This window comes from Delphinus delphis, chromosome 21 (genome assembly GCF_949987515.2).
Source record: "Delphinus delphis chromosome 21, mDelDel1.2, whole genome shotgun sequence".
Lineage (NCBI taxonomy): Eukaryota > Metazoa > Chordata > Mammalia > Artiodactyla > Delphinidae > Delphinus > Delphinus delphis.
The window spans coordinates 17,886,183-17,909,904 of record NC_082703.1 but is presented as its reverse complement, the minus strand read 5'-3'; the positions used below and the strand labels follow the sequence as shown (position 1 = coordinate 17,909,904).

The following is a 23,722-nucleotide window of genomic DNA, read 5'->3' as shown; positions in this document are numbered from 1 at the left end:
AGTCAAAATGGATTAAAGACCTAAATATAAGACTGGATACTATAAAACTCCTAGAGGAAAGCATAGGCAGAACACTCTGACATAAATTGCAGCAGTATTTTTTGGGTCCCTCTCCTAAAGTAAAGGAAATAAAAGCAAAAATAAACAAATGGGACCTAATTAAACTTAAAGGCTTTTTCACAGCAAAGGAAACCACTGACAAAATGAAAAGACCACCTACTGAATGGGAGAAAATATTTGCAAATGATATGACCAAAGGGATTAATATCCAACACATATAAATAGCTCATACAACTCAACATCAAAAAATCAAACAACCCAAATAAAAAATGGGCAGAAGAATTGAATAGACAGTTTTCCAAAGAAGAAATGCAGATGGTCAACAGGCACATGAAAAAATGTTCAACATTGCTAAGCATCAGGGAAATGCAAATCAAAACCACAATGAGATATCACTTCACACCTGTCACAATGGCTATCATCAAAAAGAAAACATATAATAAATGTTGGCAAGAACGTAGAGGAAAGGGAATCCTCGTACACTGTTGGTAGGAATGTATATTGGTGCAGCCACTGTGGAAAATAGTATGAAAGTTTCTTAAAAAACAAAAAATAGAATTACCATATGACCCAGCAATTCCACTCTTGACTATATACCAAAAAAAAAAAAAAAAAAACCAAACAAAAAAACCCCCGAAACCAAAAATACTAATTTGAAAGGATACATGCACCCCAATGCCCATAGCAGCATTATTTACAATTGCCAAGACATGGAAGCAACCTAAGTATCCATTGACAAAGGAATGGATAAAGAAGATGTGGTATACACACACACACACACACACACTGGAATACTAGTCAACCATAAAAAAGTATGAAGTTTTGCCATTTGCAGCAACATGGATGGAATTGGAGGGCATTATACTAAGTGAAATAAGTCAGACAAAGATAAACACTGTAAGATATCACTTACATGTGGAATCCAAAAAATACAACAAACTAGTGAATATAACAAAAAAGAAGCAGTCTCACAGATGTAGAGAACAAACTAGTGGTTACCAGTAGGGAGAGCGAGGGGAGGGGCAACATAGAGGTCGGGGAGTGGCAACATAGAGGTCGGGGAGTGGGAGGTACAAACTATTGGGTGTAAGACAGGCTACGAGGATGTATTATACAGCACAGGGAATAGAGCCAGTATTTTGCAATAACTGTAAATGGAGTGTAACCATTAAAAATTGTATAAAAACTAAAAAAAAACTTTTTTCAAAATTGACTTTTCATTTTACAGCTTCTAGAAAATTGCATTTTACACTTTTTAGGAAATTATTTTATGGGAATTGCTTAACATTCTTTTCAAGTTTGCTAAAAATGTTTAGGGAATTTTCCTTCTAGTTCTAGAAAATGCTGTCTTCTGTTTTACTGAGAAACTGCAAAACATTCTACATTCTAGATCTTTAATCTCAGTTGTGTTACTTACAAAAATTGAACATATACATGGAAATAAAATTTTCAAACACACCTGTAAAATAACATTCATAATTTAGTCATAAAAATAAGTAATGATCATTTTCAGGTAACTGTGGATCCTCTAAGTCATGCTGCCATAAGATAAGCAGCTTAAGAAATGGTACAAATGATAAAACTTACATTTTTAATTACCACATCTTCCGCCCCAAAATAAAAAATATTGTCTCAATGCAATTATTTTCTCTGGAATTTCAAAACTCAGACCTTTGCAACTAGTACTTAGATGTTATTTCTTAAGGTAGTAAAACTAGGGCCTTCAGGCAACAGACTATATCATTATCTTTCCCATGAATAACAGAAAGCAAAGGTTCACTGCCAAGGCACAGTCTCATGTTACTTCAGGTTAGCAATTCGAAAATTTACTTTGTGGTAAGGTCTGGTTTTCCCAGGGAGGCAAGATTAAATGCCAGATAAAGGATTCACTACTTGACAATTAGAGAAACTGATGCCTACAAGCTGATAATACCCTAAAGAGGTAACTCGAAACAATTATATCAATTATCTAAACACCATATAATGCATTACCTTTGAGCAGCTGAGAAACAGAGACAGGAGAATAAAGAATGGAAGAAGGAAAAATAAAACCATTTGTATTAAGCAAAATTATTTTGATTACTCATCCTTAGTAGTTTATTTAAAAAATTTTTTTTTATTAAATCAATACTAATTTTTTAAAGTAAAGAATGATTAAAACATGTATTTAATTTCATGTAGGAGGTTGAACATTTGGTTATTAGGCACTACCTGATACTGGCAACTGTACCAACATTTTTATAAAACATTAAAGAGCAAATGACATTTGAATTTAGATCTTTATATTTTCTGGGCAAGAGTCATATGAGATGTGCATGAGATTCTATTCACATCTATTTTTATTCTAGCTAAAAAGATGTTCATGGAAGTATTACACTTGGCTTTCTCATATGGCTTCAGGCTTATTTAAAAGCTTCTAAGAAGATAAAAGCGGTAACATTTTCTTTGCTTTTTGGGTGGTCAAAAGGTTAAACATCAAATTCTCAGTGTGAGAAAATCCCAAAGCCCTCTAGGTGAAATGTTTTGATGCTTAGTAAATGTGTCTATGTGGAAATACACACAGCTGAAGACCAGTCTATAAGCACTTCCCTGGCTGCAATCAAATTGGAAAAAATAAAAAGTGACCATTTGTTTTAAAGTCTCCACTTGTATTGTTATGTTAGCTTACATTACAGGGTTCTTTACAAGTTTACAAAGTACTTTCACATATATCATCTCATTATTTGATAGGATGGTAAGTGAAAGTATCTCTAAGGAGGCAGTAATCACAGTGGTTTAATGTGTATATCTCACCTCTTCTGCCTATTCAAGGGCTCTGCTCCTGCAGTAATCTCCCTTGCCCTTCCTACCTCACTACTTTCCCCTCTTCCGCTGAGTCCTTCCCTTCAGCGCATGCACATTTCTCTCGTCCTGGAAAGCTTCCGCTCCCACTTCTGCACTGAGCCACCATCCCCCTCCCCACCACTTCTCTCCAGCTCTTCACAGCAGGGCTACTGGAAAGCTGCCAGCATTTCCTGTCTCTGGTTTCCTCCGCTTCAGCAGGTCTCCCCTCCGCCACTCCACTAACGCTGCTTGTCAAGGTCACTGATGACCTCCGTGTTGCTAAATCCAGAGGTCAATTCTCAGTTTTCATCTTACAAAGTCTGACCCAGTTGATAACTCTCTTTTCCTTGAAATAATTTTTCGTAATGTCCAAGTCCACCAGGTACTCATTTTCCTCCTATTCCCCTGGCAGTTCCTTCCTGGTACTTCTGTTTGTACTGCCCTAGGGCCAGTCCTAGGGCCAGTCCTTGGACCTCCTCTCTTTTTGAATCTATAATTACTCCCTTAATCATCTCATCTAGCCTTTACATACTATAAATATACTGACAAATCCAAAATTTCTATCTCCAGCCTTCTGCAATAATATAAATTCCATGCAGGCAGGAATTTTTGTTTAAGTGGTACACTTCTATTTCCCCAGTGCCTAGAAGAGTTTCTGGCTTGTAGCAAGCTCTCAAATACTTGCTAAATAAATTAATGAGTGAATGTGGATGTAAAACTTATTGTAACTGTTAATGATTCCCTTAAAAATTAAAGCATAATATTAAAAAATCAATAATTATCTGGTATTAGCAGTGTAGCTGACCTCAGAAACTGTGGGGTGGGGAAGGCGATACAGTAAAACATGTTCAAGGATGCATCTTTTTAGGAATGGTAAATTTTCTGATACTGATTTATGTCCTCAAGTTTCAGATGTATATATTAATATATATATATTTTTTGTTAAAGTTACATGTAACCACTTGAAGATCAGAAATAGGATGTATAACTTTCAAACCACTAGAGGAAGAAAAATGATAAGGAGAAAAGGACCAATCTAATGTCAGGTGATAAAGGAAAAAAGATCACTCACATAATACAGCAAAAATGAATGTATACAAGTCCATAATTACAATAAATATGATTGGGTTAGACTCCTTCATTAAAAATGAGCAAGTCTCATATTGTGTTTTTTAAAAAGCTATGAATGTTCCTTATAAGAGTCAAACATTACCCAGAATGTTTGAAAATACATGGAATTAAGAACCAAAAGCATTCAATAGGACAAAGAAAAATTCACCAAGAGGATATTACACACACAAACAAAACAGCTTAAAATAATAGAATGAAAAAACGGTTAAAAGAATGCAATTTAACTCACAATCATGGCTGAGATATCAACACTTCTCTACTAGAAATGGATAGGTCAAGTGGAAAAACTAAGTAAGAAAAAGTATCTGAGTAACAAAACAAAGAAGGTGCTTATTAACCTTGATTTTAATAAACAGAGAATATATAAACTGACCATTTATTAGTCATCACTAAAACATCAATAAGATTAAAATGTTAAAGTTATAATACAGGTATAATGAAATATTCATATAGTAGAGTATTATTCAGGAGTGAAAATAAATTAACTAGAAGTCATATGTCAAAATGGATAAATTTCTTTTTTTTTATTTAAAAAAAATATGGAACGCTTCATGAATTTGTGTGTCATCCTTGTGCAGGGACCATGCTAATCTTCTCTGTATCGTTCCAGTTTTAGTATATGTGCTGCCGAAGCAAGCACCAAAATGGATAAATTTCTTAAACGTTATCTTAAAAATATAAATTATAAAAAGATAGGTACTGTTTATGTAAAATTTTTTAAATTGCAAAATAAGTGTATATTATTCAGAGATACATCCATTTGTAATAAAACTATGAAAACTTACATGGGAATGATAAAAATCAGACTTGGAACAGTGGTTACCTCTTTGGGGAAGAGAGGATTATGATGGGGGAAGGTATATATGTTGATAGTTTATTTTTTAAGCTGGTAGTACATACATAGTTATGCATTATAGTATTATTGTCTATTGTCTTTTTAAAAGTTGGATATACTCCACTTTAAAAAACAAACTAATTCAAGGCTTATTCCCTGCTGCATATGGAAAAATGTTAAAATTTAACAGCAAAAGACTGACAGAAAAAAGGCCACTTTGGAAAATTTAAGATACACCATTAAGTAAACAATTATTGGATTAAAAAAGAAATAAAAACTGGGATTACAAGTCTTTTGAAAATAAATGACACTTAGGAACTTACAAATAGCCACCTGTATAATTTGGTCAAAGTCATTACTGACACAGGAAAATTCATATCCTTACATGTATTTACTAAAGAACAATTAAGAATTTAAAATAAATGAACTATGTATTCAACTCAAGAAGTGAAAAAAGAGGATAAGATAAATTTGACAAAAACAGAAGGAAACAGACAATAAAGATAAAAGCAGAAATAAATAACAGCCCCCCCAATAAATCAGTAAACACAAAATAGTGGTATTTGAAAAGACTTAATAAAATAGACAAACCTCTATCAAGTCTGATTTTGAAAAAGAACTGAAAATGAAAGAAACAACATTAAACATAAATTATGGCATATCCATAGTTTGGAAGAGCATCCAAATATAAGATCAGAATAAAGAGACCTATAATAAATATATTAATATCTCAGATAAATATCAGTATAAAAGGCAAGAACAATATGTACAGTATGGTCACATTTGTGTTAAAAAGGAAATGATATATGTGTTTAAGTTTACAGGACTGTAAAATATATTTTAAAAAGGACTGAGGTGAGAAAAATATTTGTGACCTATAAAGTAGGAACAGGATTTAATATTTTGACATATCCTAGAAATCAGTCAATAAAAAAATAAAAGTTGGCAAAGGATATTAATGGGCAATTCCTAGGAAACTATAAACAAACAAAAAATTCTCTACCTCACTAGTAACCATAGAAATGGAAATTATAATAATCATGATAAATCATTTTTCACACTCAAATTGGGAAAACAATTAAACTTAACAATATTAAGTGAAGGGGAACATTGGAAGCCCATTTCTTATTGCTGGTAAAAGTATATCTTAGTGTAACCATTTTGAAGAACAATTTGACAGTGCCTATTAAAATATAATAGCTATGGACCCAGCAATTTAACATTTGCATCTACAAAGAACCCTGGATATTCACTGCAGCACTGCTTCTAACAGTGAAAAAAATAGAAACAATCAAAATTCCCATCAGCAGGACAATGGTTAAATAAATTATGGCACATCAATGGAGTAGTCTGTGACCATTAAAAAGTTCATTCTTCAAAGAAACATACACATATATATGTGTACATATCAATACATACACATACATACACACATATATACACATATATGCATAGACAGAAAAAGTTGTGGAATGGTGTATTATTTTTTAAAAAAGCAAACAGAACATATATTAACTCATTTTTACAAAAGGGTTAGCTTAGTCTAGAGGCTAGAGAGGACTTCATCAGGACCACACAGACAGCAAATGAGTCTGGGACCAGAACTCAGGTGTTAGGATACCCAACCCAGTGTTCTTCCACGTTACACAACTTGGTACACTGAAATGAAAGTGCCTGGATTTTACAATCCTTCAGGCCTAGGTTCAAATGCCAGCTTCAACACTTCCTAATTAGGTACACTTGGGGAAAAGAGATTTCTGAACTTTAGCATTTTCACTGTAAAATGGACAAATAAATACTAACTCCATGAACTGTAAACATTAAATGAAAACTAAATGAGCACACTTCCTTCTCCCCTGGTCAATAGAATCAGTTTATGAAGAGTATCCTCTCTATTAATCTATTATCCTCTCTATTAATCCTCTCTATTAATCAGTCGTTGGCACCTCAGCTCCACACAGAGAATGTGGCAGCTCAGTACCTCTGTGTCACTATAAATTGGGAGTTCTCTAAATACGTCCATGGTGACAAAACTATTCCAGTTGCCTGGCATTTCCTTGTGGCTCTCATCTGCCTCACACGCTACTCCCTTTCTCTCAATCTTCCTGGCTCAGCTCCAAACTCCTAGATTATACAGTAGGTGGTATTCTATTTATTTCTTGAGAGTGATGGCTGACCCGTAATGACAAAACCTTTAGCTATGCACTGAGCCACTGTCTTCTAGGCCTGGCTACATAATCACTCCAAAATAGTTTTTCTAGATTACAACTGAAAGAAACAAACACAACATACCATTAATAGTTTGGACTATTTTTCCCTAAATGAATCACCGTGAACTTACCTGCTGCTAAAACAAAGTATCATAGACTGGATGGCTTAAGTGACAGAATTTATTTTGTCACTGTTCTGGAAACTAGATGTTCAAGATCAAGGTGCCAGCATGGTCACGGTGTGAGCCCTCTTTCTGGGTTGTAGATTGCCACATTCTTTCTATGTCCCCACATGGCCTTTCCTCAGTGTGTGGGCACAGAAAGAAAGAGAGGGCAAGCTGTCTGGCGTCTCTTCTTGTAAGGACGCTAATCCTATCAGATCAGGATCCCACTCTTATGACCTCATTTAACCTTAATTACTTCCTTGGAGGCCCAATTTCCTAATACAGCCACTCTGTGGGGTAGGGCTCCAGCATATGAATTTTGGGGAGACACAAAACATTCATTCCAGAACACCAGCCACAGAGCAACCCATCTGCCCTTTTTCTCTACTCACTTATATAGGCCTTAAAAATGTTCTTGTAGGTCATCCCCATTAAGTTGGCAATTTACTCTCTGGAAGAACTTGAATATTTGGAGATTTAACCATGTCCCCTCTCTTTTGGATCATTTATAAACAACCAAACAAAAAACATTAAATAAGATCAGTGTCAGTCTCCTTGACCTACCTATACCCCAGTGGGGGGGCTTCCTGCTTGCTAGTCCCAACTTGAGATTCCCCACCCGCCAACTAGCCTTGGCCTGCTGCATCCCAGCTTGGGGGGCGGGGGGCGGGGGCGGTGTCTCCTGCAGGCCAGTTCCGGTCCATGGTTCCCTGTCTGCCAGCACTGGTCCAATGGCACCCCAGCAGGAGGCTTCCAGGTTGCCAGTCCCAGCTTCTGGTTCTCTATCTGCCAGCCTCAGCCCAGCAACTTGGAAAAGCTCTAGAGGTGAACACACCTCTTCCAATGAGGCCTGAATCCCAACCTAGGGAGGCCACTGCCTTCCAACTTTGTTCCTTCCTTGGGTACTCTCCCTCAGCCCTAGGGTATTCCTTTTAATTTTGATTCCTTCTTAGTAGCTAATCCCTTGTAAATAGTTAATAATTCTTTATATTAAACCTTAACTGCTTCTGTTTCTGACTGGCCCCTGACTGATACAGGAGAGCCTGAAGATGAGTGTCATGGGGCGTCCCAGTGCTGCCTCAGGAACAAGCAGAAGAGAGGCACGCCGGAGCCAGAGCCAGAAGCCTCCTCTGCCTGCAGTGTCCCTGTCATAATCTCCTGGCAAAGAAGTGTTTGCAATTTCCAGCAGCAGCATCACAAGCAGGGCAAGGAAAGGTAGATCTGGAGCTGAGGCGATAATCTGACAAGTGGCACAGTAACTCTGCTGCTATGCATACACAAAGCCCCTATTTAGCCACACACACACACACACACACACACACACAAAAAGCTAACACCTACAAGAACTTCCGATGTGCCTGGCCATTTTAACCCCCCTTAATAATCCTATAATGTAGGTACTATTACTATCCCTACTTTACAAATGAGGAAAATGAAGCATGTAAAATTATTTAGTTTTGGCAAGGTTCCTCAGTGAAAGAGCGGAGATTCAAATCTAGGTATTCTGACTCTGCAGACCACACTCTTAACCATAACTCTGCTAACAACTGTTTCTATTGCTAAGATCACTAAGTTTGAAAAAATGAAGAGAAACTCTATTGAAAGCCAATGTTCTTCAACACTGCTATTAAAAAAGACAGCATACTTAGTAAGTTTTAAATCTCTGAAAAAGACTAGAAACAAATATTTCCAAATGGTAACAATTAATTCTGAAAAGAGAGTACAATAGAAGCACTAACAAAAGGTATAAAATTTTTAAAGTAATGAATCAATTTTTCACTTGTAGAAATTAATATTGAAAAGGATAAACAAGTTTTAAAAACCATGGAATATTACTGAGTTTCGGCAGTTTATTCCCATCACAAACTAATCACTCAGTTTGCTGACTCTCTTTCATAGAACTTAATATACTTTGTACTTTGGATTATGAGCTTACCCTCTTGGAGACCTTCTCTGTAGGATGTCCATGTGGCCAGTGTTCAGGGCATTTCCCTCCAAAGAAGTTTTGCGTTTCTTTCTGCCAGCTACAACAGCTTTTTCTCGGCATGGGTAATAGAAGTTCTAACTCTAAACCCATTTGAGGGAGTGTGGGACCATTTTTATACATTCTCAGGAGAGTCCTTTTTTTTTTTTGCGGTACGCGGGCCTCTCACTGTTGTGGCCTCTCCCGTTGCGGAGCACAGGCTCCAGATGCGCAGGCTCAGCAGCCATGGCTCACGGGCCCAGCCGCTCCGCGGCATGTGGGATCTTCCCGGACCGGGGCATGAACCCGTGTCCCCTGCATCGGCAGGTGGACTCTTAATCACTGCACCACCAGGGAAGCCCAGGAGAGTCCTTTTTTCCACTTAGAGCCCATACAGACATTGTCAGGCCTCCCTGTCATCAACTTGTACTGGCAGGACCAGGGATGGTTTTCTTCTAGTCCGTTCTGTTGATGAGGGCTCTGGCTTTAGGGAGGTGGTGCCTCAGTTCCAACTTCCCAAGGTCTTGTCCCCACATAGGCATTAAAATCCACATCCCTAGAATTCCATGAATAATGACTCATTGCTCCCCACTTAAGCCACAGGTCACACTGTTCTAGTTATTAGTTTCCTCTTTATTCCTGCAGCAGGCAATTTCCTTTAATTTCTTAAAAGCATGGCATGGCATGTAAAAAGATGTTTCAAATATTTTTAGGACAGATTATGCAGCATGCTGTATGGATAAAACCAGAGGTCTAAACCATTTATTTTATTAAATGAGCATCCCATAATTTATCTACGAGCATTTTCATTTCACTTAAAAGCCATTCTCCCAACACAATATACTTCACAACTAACAAAGACCGACATATACCTATTGCTCATTCTCTCGTTTTTCCTTAGAAAGAGAACTCTGATGTTTAGCTAGGCCCAATAGCACACAGAATAAGGTCACATTCTTCAAGCTTTGTTGCAACTAGATAGGGCCGTTTGACTAAGTTTGGGCCAGTAAATGTAAATAAAAGTGTTTTTTGAGACTTCCTGAAAAGCCAGCTTAAAGGTTGCTGACTCAGCTATACAGGGCACAGGTGACTAAAGGCAAAGTCATCATTTTGACTTATTTCTCCTGACCCCAAGCCAACTGCTCCTCATTGCACTTTGCTTTTACTTATTTCAGCCTGTGTTATTTCCATAATCACTTTCATCCCTGAGTTTAAAGCTGCTGTAGAGGGCAATCATAAGCAGCAATGGGCAGAGATCACTGTAGAGGGAGGACATGAGGGAAAGGCAAGGGAGGAAGATCTGTATTTTCCCACGCAGAAGCTAAACACTGTGTGAAGATCAAATTGCTTTGGACTAGGATGTGGTGCTGTGAGTGAATCAGTAGTCACACCACAGCGTCTCCACCACTTTTTCTAAGTTAGGTAACTGACCCATCTGTTCCCCAGTACCTTGTTTTTCCAAAGGAATTAAACTTCCCAGGGAGCCACTGTACTCGCCTACAATTAAGAAAGCACAGCAGCAGACACTGGAATTATATAGTACATTTAAGAATGCCACTTTCTCTGTAAGATTCTAAGAGAATCGGAGTAAAGTCCTGAATGAAACATATCACCAAAATATAGAAAAGACATGTTTCTAGAACTTCTCTATCAGCCTTTAATCAAACAATACACGCCTACAACCCAACTTCTGCCCTTATAAACCTGACACTTTGATAATCCCACTCTGGTTCACTTTTCCATATCCTCCCAGTTTTCACTATTCTACTGAAGATCAATGTTCAACCTCATCTATGGCTTTAGCCATGTTCCAAATTCTGTTAGATGAGGGGTGTGGGTAGAAGACCAAAGACACCAAGTGCTATTCTCCTATAATTTGCCAGCAAATGGCAGGAATCTTGAGAAGTTTGCCTCCTTGCCTACAGTTTTATAAAAAATTTTAAATAACTACTATAGTGATTCAGGATAAGTTTTAGATTTAATTATTTGGTGATGTATAGGTGTAATATTTTTGATAATTAAATACTTAGTTCACAATAGCACTTTTGTACTTTTGAGTAATAAAATTTAGACTATTAGATCAAAGTATGAAATACAGACTTTTAACGTTGCTCCCCAAATAGGATGTCTTGACTTCGATTAAGTCTGTGTTATAAAAGACTTGAATCAACACTCCTACCTGACCTTTTACAGTGATCAGGTAATCACCGGGGCTAGCAGATCAGAGGAGAGCATGACAGGCATATGTGATAGCACAGCTGCACAGTACTAGACCAAAGGGTTACGAAGACTGTATTCTTTACTAGGAGGACATAAAATCCTGATGTGACACATTTATTTGGATAGCAAGCAGTCTGGAGGAAGCCACATGACAACAAAGATCGAATGCAGAAAGGAGGTAAAGTTCGAGTCACACTGATCTCCTATCACCACAAACCTTAGTCCAAAAGCTTTCTATTACTGTCCTTAGGACTCCATCATTGAGCTTGATGACAGTAATGTCTCAAAAGCTTTCTTAATCTCCTGGGGACAAGAGTGAATGTGCTTGTATGTATATGGAGAATTACAAACCACATTCCACCTTAGATCAGTAAGAATAAAGTTAAAGTGGTGGGAAGAAGTTTAGATGATCCTATCTGAATAGAACCAATTTCAACAGGTTGGAGCTAGCTTAAATTGGACCTAACCTGTAAGAGCCCTTCTGACCCGATGTGAGGCTGGTTAGGAAGTGTTCACTCTGAATTGCTGCAAGCAATTTGAACAATCCATTATATTCCTTCCAGGGAAATGGAAAATCCAAATCTCTCACCTAGTCGATACTTAGAGTGTCAACTGGATAGATATCATCCTTATCAGAAAGCAGGAAAAAAAAATGGAATTATTTGAAATTCCTTTATATATACTTTCTGTATTCTAAATTCCAGAGATGGAGTTGAGTATTAAAATTGTTAAAAGGCAAACTAGTGAATGGGAAAAAAAAAACCCAAAAAGTAGATGGAGTCTACTTTTCCAATTTGGAAAAATAATTCTGTAATGAGCAAACACTATGCCAGTCAATTAAATGGTACAGCACTAAAGTTCCATATTTTGCTTAGCTTATATAATCTAGTAATACATCAAAGGATAAAGGAGTAAAGGGTTACTTAAAGAGGAAGGTGAAGAAAACAATATGTCTAGAAAATCCTACTTAGTATACAAATGACTAGGTGTTTTCTTTAATGCTACATAATGCCATAAATAAAACTTGTTCAATTTTTTAAAACACATTTTTCTCCAGCATGGGTGTGTTTACACTACACAGAATAAACTTGCTCAAATTCTCAGTGTTTGGCACATACTTACAGGAAATCAGAATTAGTATTAGTGAGAATTAGTACTGTCCAGTTTAAACTTGCCCATCAAGTTTAAAGAAAAAGAATAAAATTTGGAGTGTACTATAAGTTAGGTGCATTTCCTATGTAAGTTAAACATTACATCATGGGTAAAAAAGTACTAGTTAAATGATATTACTAGCATTTATACATCTCAAAAAAAGAGATAACATAAACAAGAATTAGAACAGCAAAAGTTGTGACCAGGTAAAAATATTCATTGAAAAACTTCTACATTTCATAAGCAAGTTAAAATCTCATTTTATCATTTAAAAACTCACATTTAAACTTGCAAATACTAAACATGAGCAAATTAAAAGGTTTCATGGTTTTCTATGTTTTTTTAAGTGGCTATGTCGATCCTCTACTCTCCCCCAAATCTCTGTCATGGTGACTCCACAAATTTCTACCATCTTGCTCCCAGAAGATGACATCATCTTCTGTTGCATAGAGAAAATAAAAGCCATCAGGCATGAACTCCTTCGACTGCTTCCCACTAAACATGTATGCTCTCTGCCTCCTCCCAGCCCTTGCTCCTGTCACACCGGAAATGGCATCTCCTATTATACAAGATTAAACTCTTCCCTGTGCTTTAACTTTCAGCTCCCATCTCCACCTTGGTCCTTGGCAAGTCAATTATCCTCTATTTCCTGTGGGTTTAGTGTTCCTCTTCTTTCCATCAGCAATTAAATTATATTCAAGGGTCTTTCATTAAGAAAAAAATCAATTCCACAATAGTAGTCCTTTGAGCTACTGCCCTCTTTTTCTCTTCATGGCCAAGTTCATGAAAGAGTTGTCAACACTTGCTTCACCTTGCCCACCTCAGCTTTTCTTTACCTTTACTCTCACCTTGGCCAACTATAATGTGCTTTTCACCTTCAAGATCTCACCAAGATCACCCATGACCTCCTCGTTGCTAAAACCGTTGAACACTTCCCATTACTCGTCTTAGCTGACCTCCTCTCGTAGCGTTCACTCTAACTGAATAACTCTTATTTGAAGTGCAGTCTTTTGTTGGCTTCCACAACTCTCCTGGCTTTCTTTATTCTGTCTGGATCTCAGCTTTTTGCAGAGTTCCATTTCTCTGTCAGTCTTTTAAAATGCTGATGCTCACCAGGGCTCTCTCCTTAAGTGCTTTTCTCTTGTTCTACATATTCTGAACAACATCATCCATTCTTACGACTTTTAACACTTGATGATTCCCAAATCTGTATGTATAATATAGATTTCTCTCCTGAGCTTCTGACCTATGTATCCAGCTGGAAACTTCCCTTCAGCTGTCCAAAGATACCTTGATCCACTGTGCAAGTTAAAAACTCATCATCCATGTCCACTACCCCTAACCTGTTTGTTTGTTTGTTTGTTCCTGAAGACCTGGTCTCAGTGAATTACTGCACAACCCACTCAAGACAAAAACCTGAATATCATCCTAGACTCTTCCATCTCCCTCATCCCTAAAATCCAATCAACTACCAATCCTGTTGATCCTACCTCCAGAATCTCTCTCCAGTCCAGCAACTTCCAAGTGCTTCACTGCCATTTTCCTAGTAAAGCCATAACTATCTCTTGTCTAAAGAAATATTATTGTTAAAAACTGCTTGACGTGGGAATTCCCTGGTGGTTCAGCGGTTAGGACTCCGTGCTCTCACTGCCGAGGGCCTGGGTTCAATCCCTGGTCAGGGAACTAAGATCCCACAAGCCACATGGCGTGGCAAAAAACAAAACAAAACAAAAAAAACTGCTTGACATGTATTTTTTAAATTAAAGAATATGGAGAACCATACTCTCTAACATTCTCACCTAAGAGGCAACAACATCTTACCTGGCTACCCTGTGACAAATAAATCTACCAGATTCTACCAGGAAACCAAAAGAGGGGATCACCTAATTTAGCTTCCTATACAACAAGGTTATTCTACACAGAATTAACCTGTCTCCAATTTCACAACTGTGTGACTCCCCTCATAAGACTCTTCTACATTTACACATCTGGCAAATTCTTCAATATTCTGGGAAAGAATGAGCATTACCTCAAGTCTCAAAACGTGCTGCCTTAAAAAGAGGTTAGAAAAGGTATACAGTGAAAGAAACAATGCATAATTATTGGCAATTATTATAGAAATATACAAAAGAGATAAAAAGTATTGCTCTCTTTTTCACTTGAGAGTAAAACTAAACTGATTGAAGTCTTAAGATGATCAAACCATAAAATAGATCATGCGTTACACATAATAGGTAAAATACTGGATTAAAGTATGTTAATCAATCTAGTAGCTTTAAAAATTTTTGAACCTGAACCAGAAAGGCAGTTCTAGAACCCAAATTTTTTCTCTAATAACAATAATGCTTTAAGGTTAAAACTGTAGGGTTCTTAACAGAATCTTGTCAACATCTCTCTATAACATTAATAAAGTTCAAGGCCACATTTACTGAAAAAATTTTGGCAAGCCAAACTTGCACAATTAAAATAAATACAATGTCACATGATTTGGTCTCCTGAAGCATGGAATTTTGACCTTGACTGATGTCTTCCCATTTCTAATGCTATAAATAACTACTTTAGCTGAACAAAATATGAAACTGTTAACTCTCACAGAATGTGGTTGTGCCTTTTCAATGTGTTATGTCCCATGTAAATATTTAGCATGGGCTTATTCATTTGACAAGTATTTATTATGTGCCTACCAGGGCTAGGCTCCATAGCAGGCAATGAAGACATAAATGTGATCAAGACAAACACAATGCCACTGCTTAAAAGACTAAGAAGAGAAGACAATGAACAAATAATTGCAAAAAGTCACCATCTGGGGCTACAGGATAAGCAGGGGTATTTTAACAAATCTATAGAGTCAGGGAAGGCCTTCTGGAGGAAGTTCAGAGGCAATGCCTTTAAAACAAAAATCTTCAAGGCTACGGTAACAGAACTGCATGTCTGTAGGTTACTGCTGTTCATTTCCATCAGTTATATTATTCTCACAACACGTACAGGTTAATTTATATGCTAGGTTTATGTTCAGTATAAAATGCAGCTTAAAAGAGGCTTTATAAATCAAAGGTTCTTAGCTATAGTTTGAAACATCAAAAGGAATCACTGCTACCACTTCAGGGAAATCAAATAAGCATAATAAATGAGGAGGCAACACAGGTTTGAAATATTTCTGACAAATGGCAGATTGACCTCATGAGTTTCTTTGAACCCCTTCCTCCCCTAACCACATTAAAATCCCAGTAAATGAATCTTTCAAAAGGTGTAAACATACGAGAACTAAAAAAGAAAAAAGGAGAGGAGACTAAAACACTCAAGAGAACTCATCAAATTTTTATAAAATTGAAGAGCTGGAGGAGTGATAATTGACCTAGGGGAGCAGACACACTACCTGGGTACTGTGGAGGAGGAGACCAAGTGGAAGTTAGCTGATTTTCAGCACAGACCTCAAAAAAGATAAGACCCAGGGAACACAGTTACTGTGGAGGGAGAGTAAGTGGTGGGGATGAAAAGAGAGGGTTAGAGAACAATACGTAAGTCCGTCACTGGACACTCCCCCAGCATATATGCTCTCACACATATGTGCACTTGTGCCTGAACCCAGAATATTACTGTTCCTCCCACCTCACCTATTCTTTGAAGAAGTGCAATGACACCAGAGAAAAAGACTTATAAAATACTGACATTTGGATGCCACTCTAATGAAAAGCCCAAATGAAAAATCATGCCCATGTACGAAGAGCTTCTGAGTGGCTCTCAAATACAGATAGGTAACAACCACAGATAAGTGAGGAAAACCTCCAAAATGAAAGTGAGAGCTTAGAAAATCAAACAGGAATTTAAAAACAAAAACAAAAACCTGGAAGAAACCACACAATACATGGGGTAGAAGACAATTTTTAAAAACCCTATAATTAATACCCTTATAATAAAAAGAGAAATTTAGCAGCCATAAAACAAAATACAATGAACACATGAACATCAGAGAACACAAAAATAGTTCTTTGAATTAAAAAATTAGGATAGCTGAAATAAAATATTTAATAGGAAGACTGGAAGATAAAGTCAAGGATATCTCTCATAAAAACAAACAAAAAGATTAAAAAGTTAGAATTTAAGAAAGATTAAAATTTGAATTAAATTAGGATCTGTCAGGAGGTGTAACTTCGGACTAATAGAGATTCCAAAAAAAGAAAATAGAGAAGAAACTGTCCAAGAAATAATACAAGAAAAGTATAGAGAACTTTCAGACGTGAATCTCCATATTGAAAGGACCCTCAAGTATAAGGCACAATAAATGAAAAAATGCCCACACCAAAGCTCCTTATTGTGAAGTTTTCAAACGCCAGGGATAAAAAGAAGATTATAAAAGTTTTCAGGGAGGGAAAAGGTAAAATACAAAAATGAATAATGATCAGGATGTACTACTGGAGACTTGGCAAGGGTAAGACATGATTTCAGTATTATTTGACTTTTAAAACAATGTACAGCAATGTTTATAAACACCAAGCAATAATAATGTAAGTAAATAAATAATAGACAATAAATAGGTAAACAAATGAATAAAATAAAACCAATTTACTGAATGCTCACTACCTGCTAGGGGTGCCATTCAAACTCCTTTAAATATATTAACTCATTTAACCTTCATAAAGCTATGAGGAAGACACTATTAACCTCATTTACAGATGAGGAAACAGGCATTGAGAGATTAAGTAATGATACATCTAGGAAGTGGTAGAGCCAGAGTCCTAGCTTTCTGAGCATGGTCTTTCAAAAACTGCATGATACTGTCCCTCAACTTTAAAAGTAAAATTAATTTTAAAAAAGAAGAAAAGAAAATACCATTTGAACGTTCACTACCATCCTAATCCGTTCCCAGATAACTATGGTTGATTAAAAGTTCTGACTTGGTCAATCAGGACACAAGCTTAATATGTGTGTGTATGTGTGTGTGTGTGTGTGTGTGTGTGTGTGTGTGTGTGTGTGTGTGTGTGTGTGTGTGTGTGTGGTTGGGGGATGAAGGTTGAGGGTATTTGCTAGTATTTTAAGTATTCATTGTATAAAAATACTTTATGCTATGTATGTGTGATTTGCTGCTAGAAGGTCGATAAAATAGATTCCCTGCCCTAAATAGAACAAAAATCTCCAAAAGAACTGATGCACTTACATCAGATCACCACTGCGTATTTGGGCAAAGAATAAAGGGTATATAAATCTCATTAAAGTTAGAAACAGAATAGCTACCTCTTTTCCAAAGTACTGTCATCTAAGCCCCTCACACTCTTCTTGTCTTGCAAGAAAAATTTCCCTAGATGATTTCCTAGTCATACATGACTATTAAATATACTGATAAGACAAAAACTTCATGCCCCTTCACTCACTCTTGCCTTACACTCACCTTTACCTTATATTATCAACTACATAATGAGACTTGAACATTGTCATCTGAAATTCCTCTGCAGGAGTTAGCTTCATTCAGTTCCCTACTTTCCATCGTCTCACTGTCCCTACTTAATATCTGGCTTTAGTGGGGGGAAAAATTAGAGAAATATACCCTTTTTGAATAATTTTTTTTTCTTTTCCAATCTGGTGACATCTTCATTCTTTCTGACCTATGATAAGGAGGCTATACAGTTTTGGCATTTCCTTTCTTGGGACTAATAAACTTCCATACAATAGTGTCGAGGCTTCTGGGACCTCAGACCCTCCTTCAGTGCGCTCCTACTGCACTGGACCTCCTCCATCATTTGCTGTTGCATGGCCCTGCCTGGGTGTCCTTTCTCTCACATATGCGGCCCTCCACTTTCTGCCTGTCATGCCTTTGACTTCTTCTGCGTCGCTTTTTGGTTTTATTTTGTCGTGGGTTTGGGTTTTGGTAGATAGGTGATGACTGCAGCAACCTTTAAGATCCTGACGTGATGCATCATGCACGTCTTCCCAACACCTGGGTGAACAGACCCGGGGCTGCCTGGCCTATTAGATTTCGGTCTCGCTCACAGGACGTCCCGATCTGTAGCCGCAGAGTCACACTGCGACAACCCCCAACGTCCGGTCTCACGCGCGCCCTGCACGGCTGTCACACCGTCCCTCCCAACGCTCAGGTGTAGTACCTGGCGGTCCTAACCCCGAGAGTCACCTGCGGGCCGGCCGGGCGCGCGCAGGTGCTCACGCACATACCGTCTCCTTGGCAGCGGCGACCGGGATGGGAAGCAGCCCCCGGCCGCGGGGCGGTTCCTCCGGCTCTGCGGCCGCGCTCTTGGAGGCGAGCCAGGGGGCCGGCGCCCGCGCGGAGTCGGCCCTGGGGTCCCCATACAGCTGGTAGCACACCAGGCCGACCAGACCCCCGCCGGCCGCGGCCGCTATGCTCAGCTCCCCCCAGCGCCGCCGCCGCCTCCAAGCCGCCTCAGCCACAGCCCCCTCCTCCTCCTCCCGACAGAAGGGCCGGCCGGGAGAGCCCGGAGCTATGCCCGCAGACCGCCCGCACGGCCCAGAGAAGGGATGGGGAGGCGAGGGCGGAGGCGGAAGCCGAGGCGGCGGCCGCAGAAGCCTCCGCAACGCAGCCATCGCGGGAGCTGCCCGCACCGGAGCTAGGAGGAGGCGGACGAGGCAGTGGAGCGGCACCCGAAACCTCGCGAGAAGTTGGTTCGCTGAGGTTCGCTGCTGTCCGAGAGCGGCCCCTACGATTGCGCGGCCTGGGGTCCCCTCCGGGCGGCCTTCACCTGGGGAACCGGGGGTCTCTGGCTGGGGAGAGCCTGGGGAGGAGGGGGCGCAACCGGCTGCTCCTCGGCCCCGCGTTCCCAGCCCAACCCCGCGGTCATAAATAACTGCGCCTTCCCCGGACGACACCTGACTGCGCGAGAACCCAACACCGCAGGCGACAGCCAGGTCGGCGGAGCTGAACCGAGCCCTCGGGGGCGGGGGTGTTGGGCACCCCTCCGCTAACGTGACCCTTCGCCTCTGCTTTTCTGGGTGGGTCTCGAATCATCGGTAATGCCCCTGAAAGGAAGTCACATCCCCTAACGGTATCCTGATCTTCTGATACGAGGTCGGGAATAATTTGGAACGGTATCTTCAGGTGTACAACAAAAATGAGATATAAAAATTTGGCTCGAGTCATAAAAATAGCAAATTAAGTAAAAGGATTTTTTTTGACTACATGACAGCTTCTGGTCTTTTGATGGGGGAAGGCTAATGCTGTTTTTTAGTTACCATTAATATGTTTAAAAAACATTACCATACCAGTGGCGTGACTTAATTCAATAAAACAGAACTGTCTTACTTTTGGGGGGAAGTTGTTGATATAAATAATCGGTACGTGTATTGTGCCATTTTTAATTTTTGTTATTCCTATACTTGTTTGTGTGCTACACTTTATGAGAAAGTGTTTATGACATTCTTATCAGTTTCCTGCCCCTGAACCCAGTTTTGGTAACTTAGTTACATAGCTTTGGTCTTTATATTCTGGAATGTTTCCAGGAGCCCTTAAAATAGTCTGGGTCTAGGGATGTGCACAAGTAAATTTATTAGTCTCAAATGGGCTGTGGTCACAAGGGGATTAGATCCTGGCAAGTCTTATGAAAACTGAGGGCTTTCAGAGGCAAACAAAATGAGATTTTCTGGCCCAGGTCCTGCTATTGCCACTCCTCACTAACCCCTTGCCTATAAGTAATCTATCGGATACACCTCAGTTACATCTTGTTTTAATATAGGCTAATGGAATTTTCCTGTCTTAAAGCCACTAAAAGTGATAAACAGAAAAAGCCTCTATAACATGAACAAAATGTGTCTATTTTAAGATGCCATCTCTGTATTTCTTTTACTTTCAGCCTGTTGGTTTTATATAACCAGTACCTCAAGGAAGACTCAGTGGTGGCTCCTTGTTTTATCACCAAGATTCCTTCAATTTCTGTCTTCACTGAATTCTGGAAAATTCCCACAGAAGCATTTATTCTCTGGATCTACAACACAGTTCTTCTTCTGGCACTGTTTACTTCAAGCTGAATACAATTTCCGGATTTTCTCATAAATTTCCGACATGGCCTAATAGCAGAATTCTTGGACAGACTGATGAATTTTTATTAGCTACATGTTAAAAGCCAAGTAGCTTAAAAAGAATTAGGGAGGTAATACAATAAGGTATTACAATTAAGGAAAATGACAGAAATTATCCATCTAAGATGATTTCACATATCTATCTGTATAATTTCTCTCCAGTTTAAAAAAAATTTAATGTAGCTCCTGCAAGCCATTTCTTTGGCTAGAAACCAACTTCTGCCATGAGAGGTGCTGGGTTTAGGTTCGCCAAGTACTCAGAAAGCTTTGGATAAAAGGTCTCTCTACATGCAGAAGTTATTCTAACTTTCCTCAGTACCTCTCTTCTAAAAGCTAAATTTCCTTAAGAATAGTTATTATTTTCATCTCACTTCTGATGCTCTGTAACTATAGCTACATGAAAATAACTCGATTCCTTTATTACCTGTACATTTTGAGTTTAATTTTCAAAGGGAAAAATTATTTTAAAAAAAAACGTGATATTAAGAATTTGGAAAAATTTTTGAAATTATAGGTAATAATGTTAGATCAATATAGATTTAGCCTAATTTCTTTCATCTTTTATTTCAATTCTACTATTAATAATATCCAAAAAATGTCCCTAATATACAGTGAGAGCCTACACCTTCAAAAAAAATTTGACTTATGTTCACTATGGTCTAAGTAAAAAGAAATGCTCTAAAGCATTTAAAAATATTTACAACGGTCGGAATTAAGCCAGACAGTTTTTCAGGAAAGCATAACTATCAGTGGAGTGATCAAGTAGAAGGCAAATCTGGACTCTTGATTTTGCTACATCTTAACTGCATAACCTATAATGCTTTGGAGGCCACAGTTTCCTACAAAATAATGGAATTGAATAGGTGATCACCTTCTGAACCCATGATCCTAATTAACCAAAATGCTCCAAGCATATTAGTAAAGCGAATATAGATACTTCCTTCATAGCATTTTTCACATGTCATTTTCCTTCTCAAAACACATAATTGTCCTACAATTGCTTTATTCTTTCCAATTAAAATTCCACCCCATGACCTAATTATTTTAACCTTTTAATACTTTTAAAATTGAAAATAAATGAGTGGCTTTTAAATTTTGAAAATGTGAAATTTAAGTGTAATATGTGTCATGCCTAGGCACAAATGTCCTGTTTAACAAAACTTCTATTAAAAAAAATCCTGCTTATCTAGTTGTACTCACTCTGAGCACCAGAATCTTGACTAGTTGGAAGAGGAGAAATTATCTCTGAGGACCTACATCAGGGCACATGAACCTCCCCACCCGCAGGTCTACTCAATTCTGACAGAGGGAGGCTACCGGCCAAAGAGTAAGGCTGCAGCAAGCCACTTCTCTCTTGGGAAAGTTGTTCCCATCTTCAGTGCTGTTTTCCTTGGGGGACAATTGGCAAAATCAAAAGAGAGAGTGATGGGAAAGCTGTGTTCTGTGGGGTTGCAGCCTTTTCTTGGTCTTTTGTCTTCAGAGTGCCAGCCACTAGGAGTCTGGAACTTTATTCCCTAGCATCCAGAGCCATGGACACCAATTCATCGAAGGCGCTGAGAAAACAGATCGTTTTCTATTTTGACTAGCTCCCACTCCCAGCGACAAGTTGACAATGGTTTGCACTCTGCCCTCTTCCCTTAGTCAAAGCAAATTCTTCTAAGCTTCATGAAGCCAGATCATCTATTTGGCTCAAGTGCTGGCACATAGTAGGACTTCAACAAATGCTTATTAAATGAAGAAGGGAGTTTATTATTGTAATGAGGGGGAGGGGGAGAGGCAAGATGGGAATGGGAATCGGGAGACAAGGAAATAAAGTAGCTCATCTGATGCTAAAGAAGTTCATAAAGTAAGCAACACATCCTAAAAGGCAATTAATGCAAAGGGAAGGGCAAAATGAGCAGGCAAGATGTTGGCAAGAAAAAGTTGCTGTCACGGACAAGGGCTGTTTCAGAAACAAATTTTGTGATTTGAAGCCATCCTCTTACATAGTAATAAGAGGCATAACCCTGCTACATTTAGAGCCTTAAAACAATACACTTCCATCTGGTTCTTTTTGTGCTCTGACAAATTCCAGCATGCTCCATGGACAAAGGTCAGTGATTTGACCTTGATACCTTCCATTCATTCTTACATATCTCACTGGTGACACCACCAAGCTGCCAGTTGTACACATTTAACTATCTAACTTCAAGACCAGTGATAACCTCGCTCTGACCATTACATCTGTCCAATTTGATTTCTATAATTTCTGATTTTATATAATTTCCAGGGTCTTTGCTGACAGTGTCTCACTGTTCAATTCTTGTTATTGCCTTTACCCTCCATTTGGTAGCCAGGACCTCTTTTCCTATGTATTTGGGAAACAAGGAACAGCAAAGCCGCCTGCCTGAAACATGTGAGCCCTTTCTCAATTGTCATATTCTGTTTTCATGCCTGATAGCGATTAAAGTTTCCATGCCCATCAGAAGCCGTCTTCTGGGGAAGAATAGCCTCAGAGTAATAATATATTGATCATCTATTATGCAAGCATGATATTTGGGTTACAAAACAATATCATCTTTATAAAACTGTGGGCAATCACTACTAGAGTTTAGCATATGCATGCCCTATGACCCATCAATTTCAATCCTAGGTGAAATACTCAACAGAAATGTATACTTATGTACACCAAAAGACATATAGAGAAATATTTTTAACTGGCCAGAAACTAGAACGTATTCATAAGTTCATCAATAGTGCCCTGGATTTTTTTTTAATTGTGTTATATCTACACAATTGAATGCTATATAGCAATGAAAATTACTGAAATGCAACTACATGCAATCATGTGGATCAAAGAAGGCAGACACAAAAGAATTGTATTATTCTATTTATAATGTTCAAAAACTCTATATATATATATATATATATACACATATATACATGTGGTGTCAAAAATCATAATAGTGGTTTCTTTGGGTCGAGGGTAGTGACTAGAAGTGGGAAAAGAGGGTTCTAGAGTTCTGTTCATGTTCTGTTTCTTGATATGGGTGCTGGTTAAACAAGTGTATTCACTCTGGAAATTCCTAGAGCTATCCATTTACAATTTGTATATTTTTTTAATGCATGTCATACTTCAATTAAA

The 23,722-nt window shown here is 38.4% G+C and overlaps 1 protein-coding gene and 1 non-coding gene across 6 annotated transcripts in view; both read right to left on the bottom strand.

Annotated features, from left to right (window-relative positions):
* Positions 1-19,117, bottom strand: part of MICU3 (mitochondrial calcium uptake family member 3) — an 87,945-nt gene extending 68,828 nt beyond the window's left edge. For 4 of the 5 annotated variants that reach the window (XR_009517895.1, XM_060001314.2, XM_060001315.1 and 1 more), the window contains exon 1: positions 18,724-19,117. Coding sequence is in view for 4 of the 5 variants with exons in the window: in XM_060001314.2 (XP_059857297.1) it covers positions 18,724-19,110 (387 nt within the window). In the remaining variant the exon portion in view is untranslated. Of the gene's footprint in view, positions 1-18,682 lie in introns of all 5 variants that reach the window. The other variant, XM_060001316.1, reaches the window with a different exon arrangement.
* LOC132417771 (U6 spliceosomal RNA) lies at positions 4,548-4,654 on the bottom strand. The gene has a single exon (XR_009517924.1). It is a non-coding gene; the product is annotated as a U6 spliceosomal RNA (small nuclear RNA).
* Positions 19,118-23,722: the final 4,605 nt, after the last annotated feature.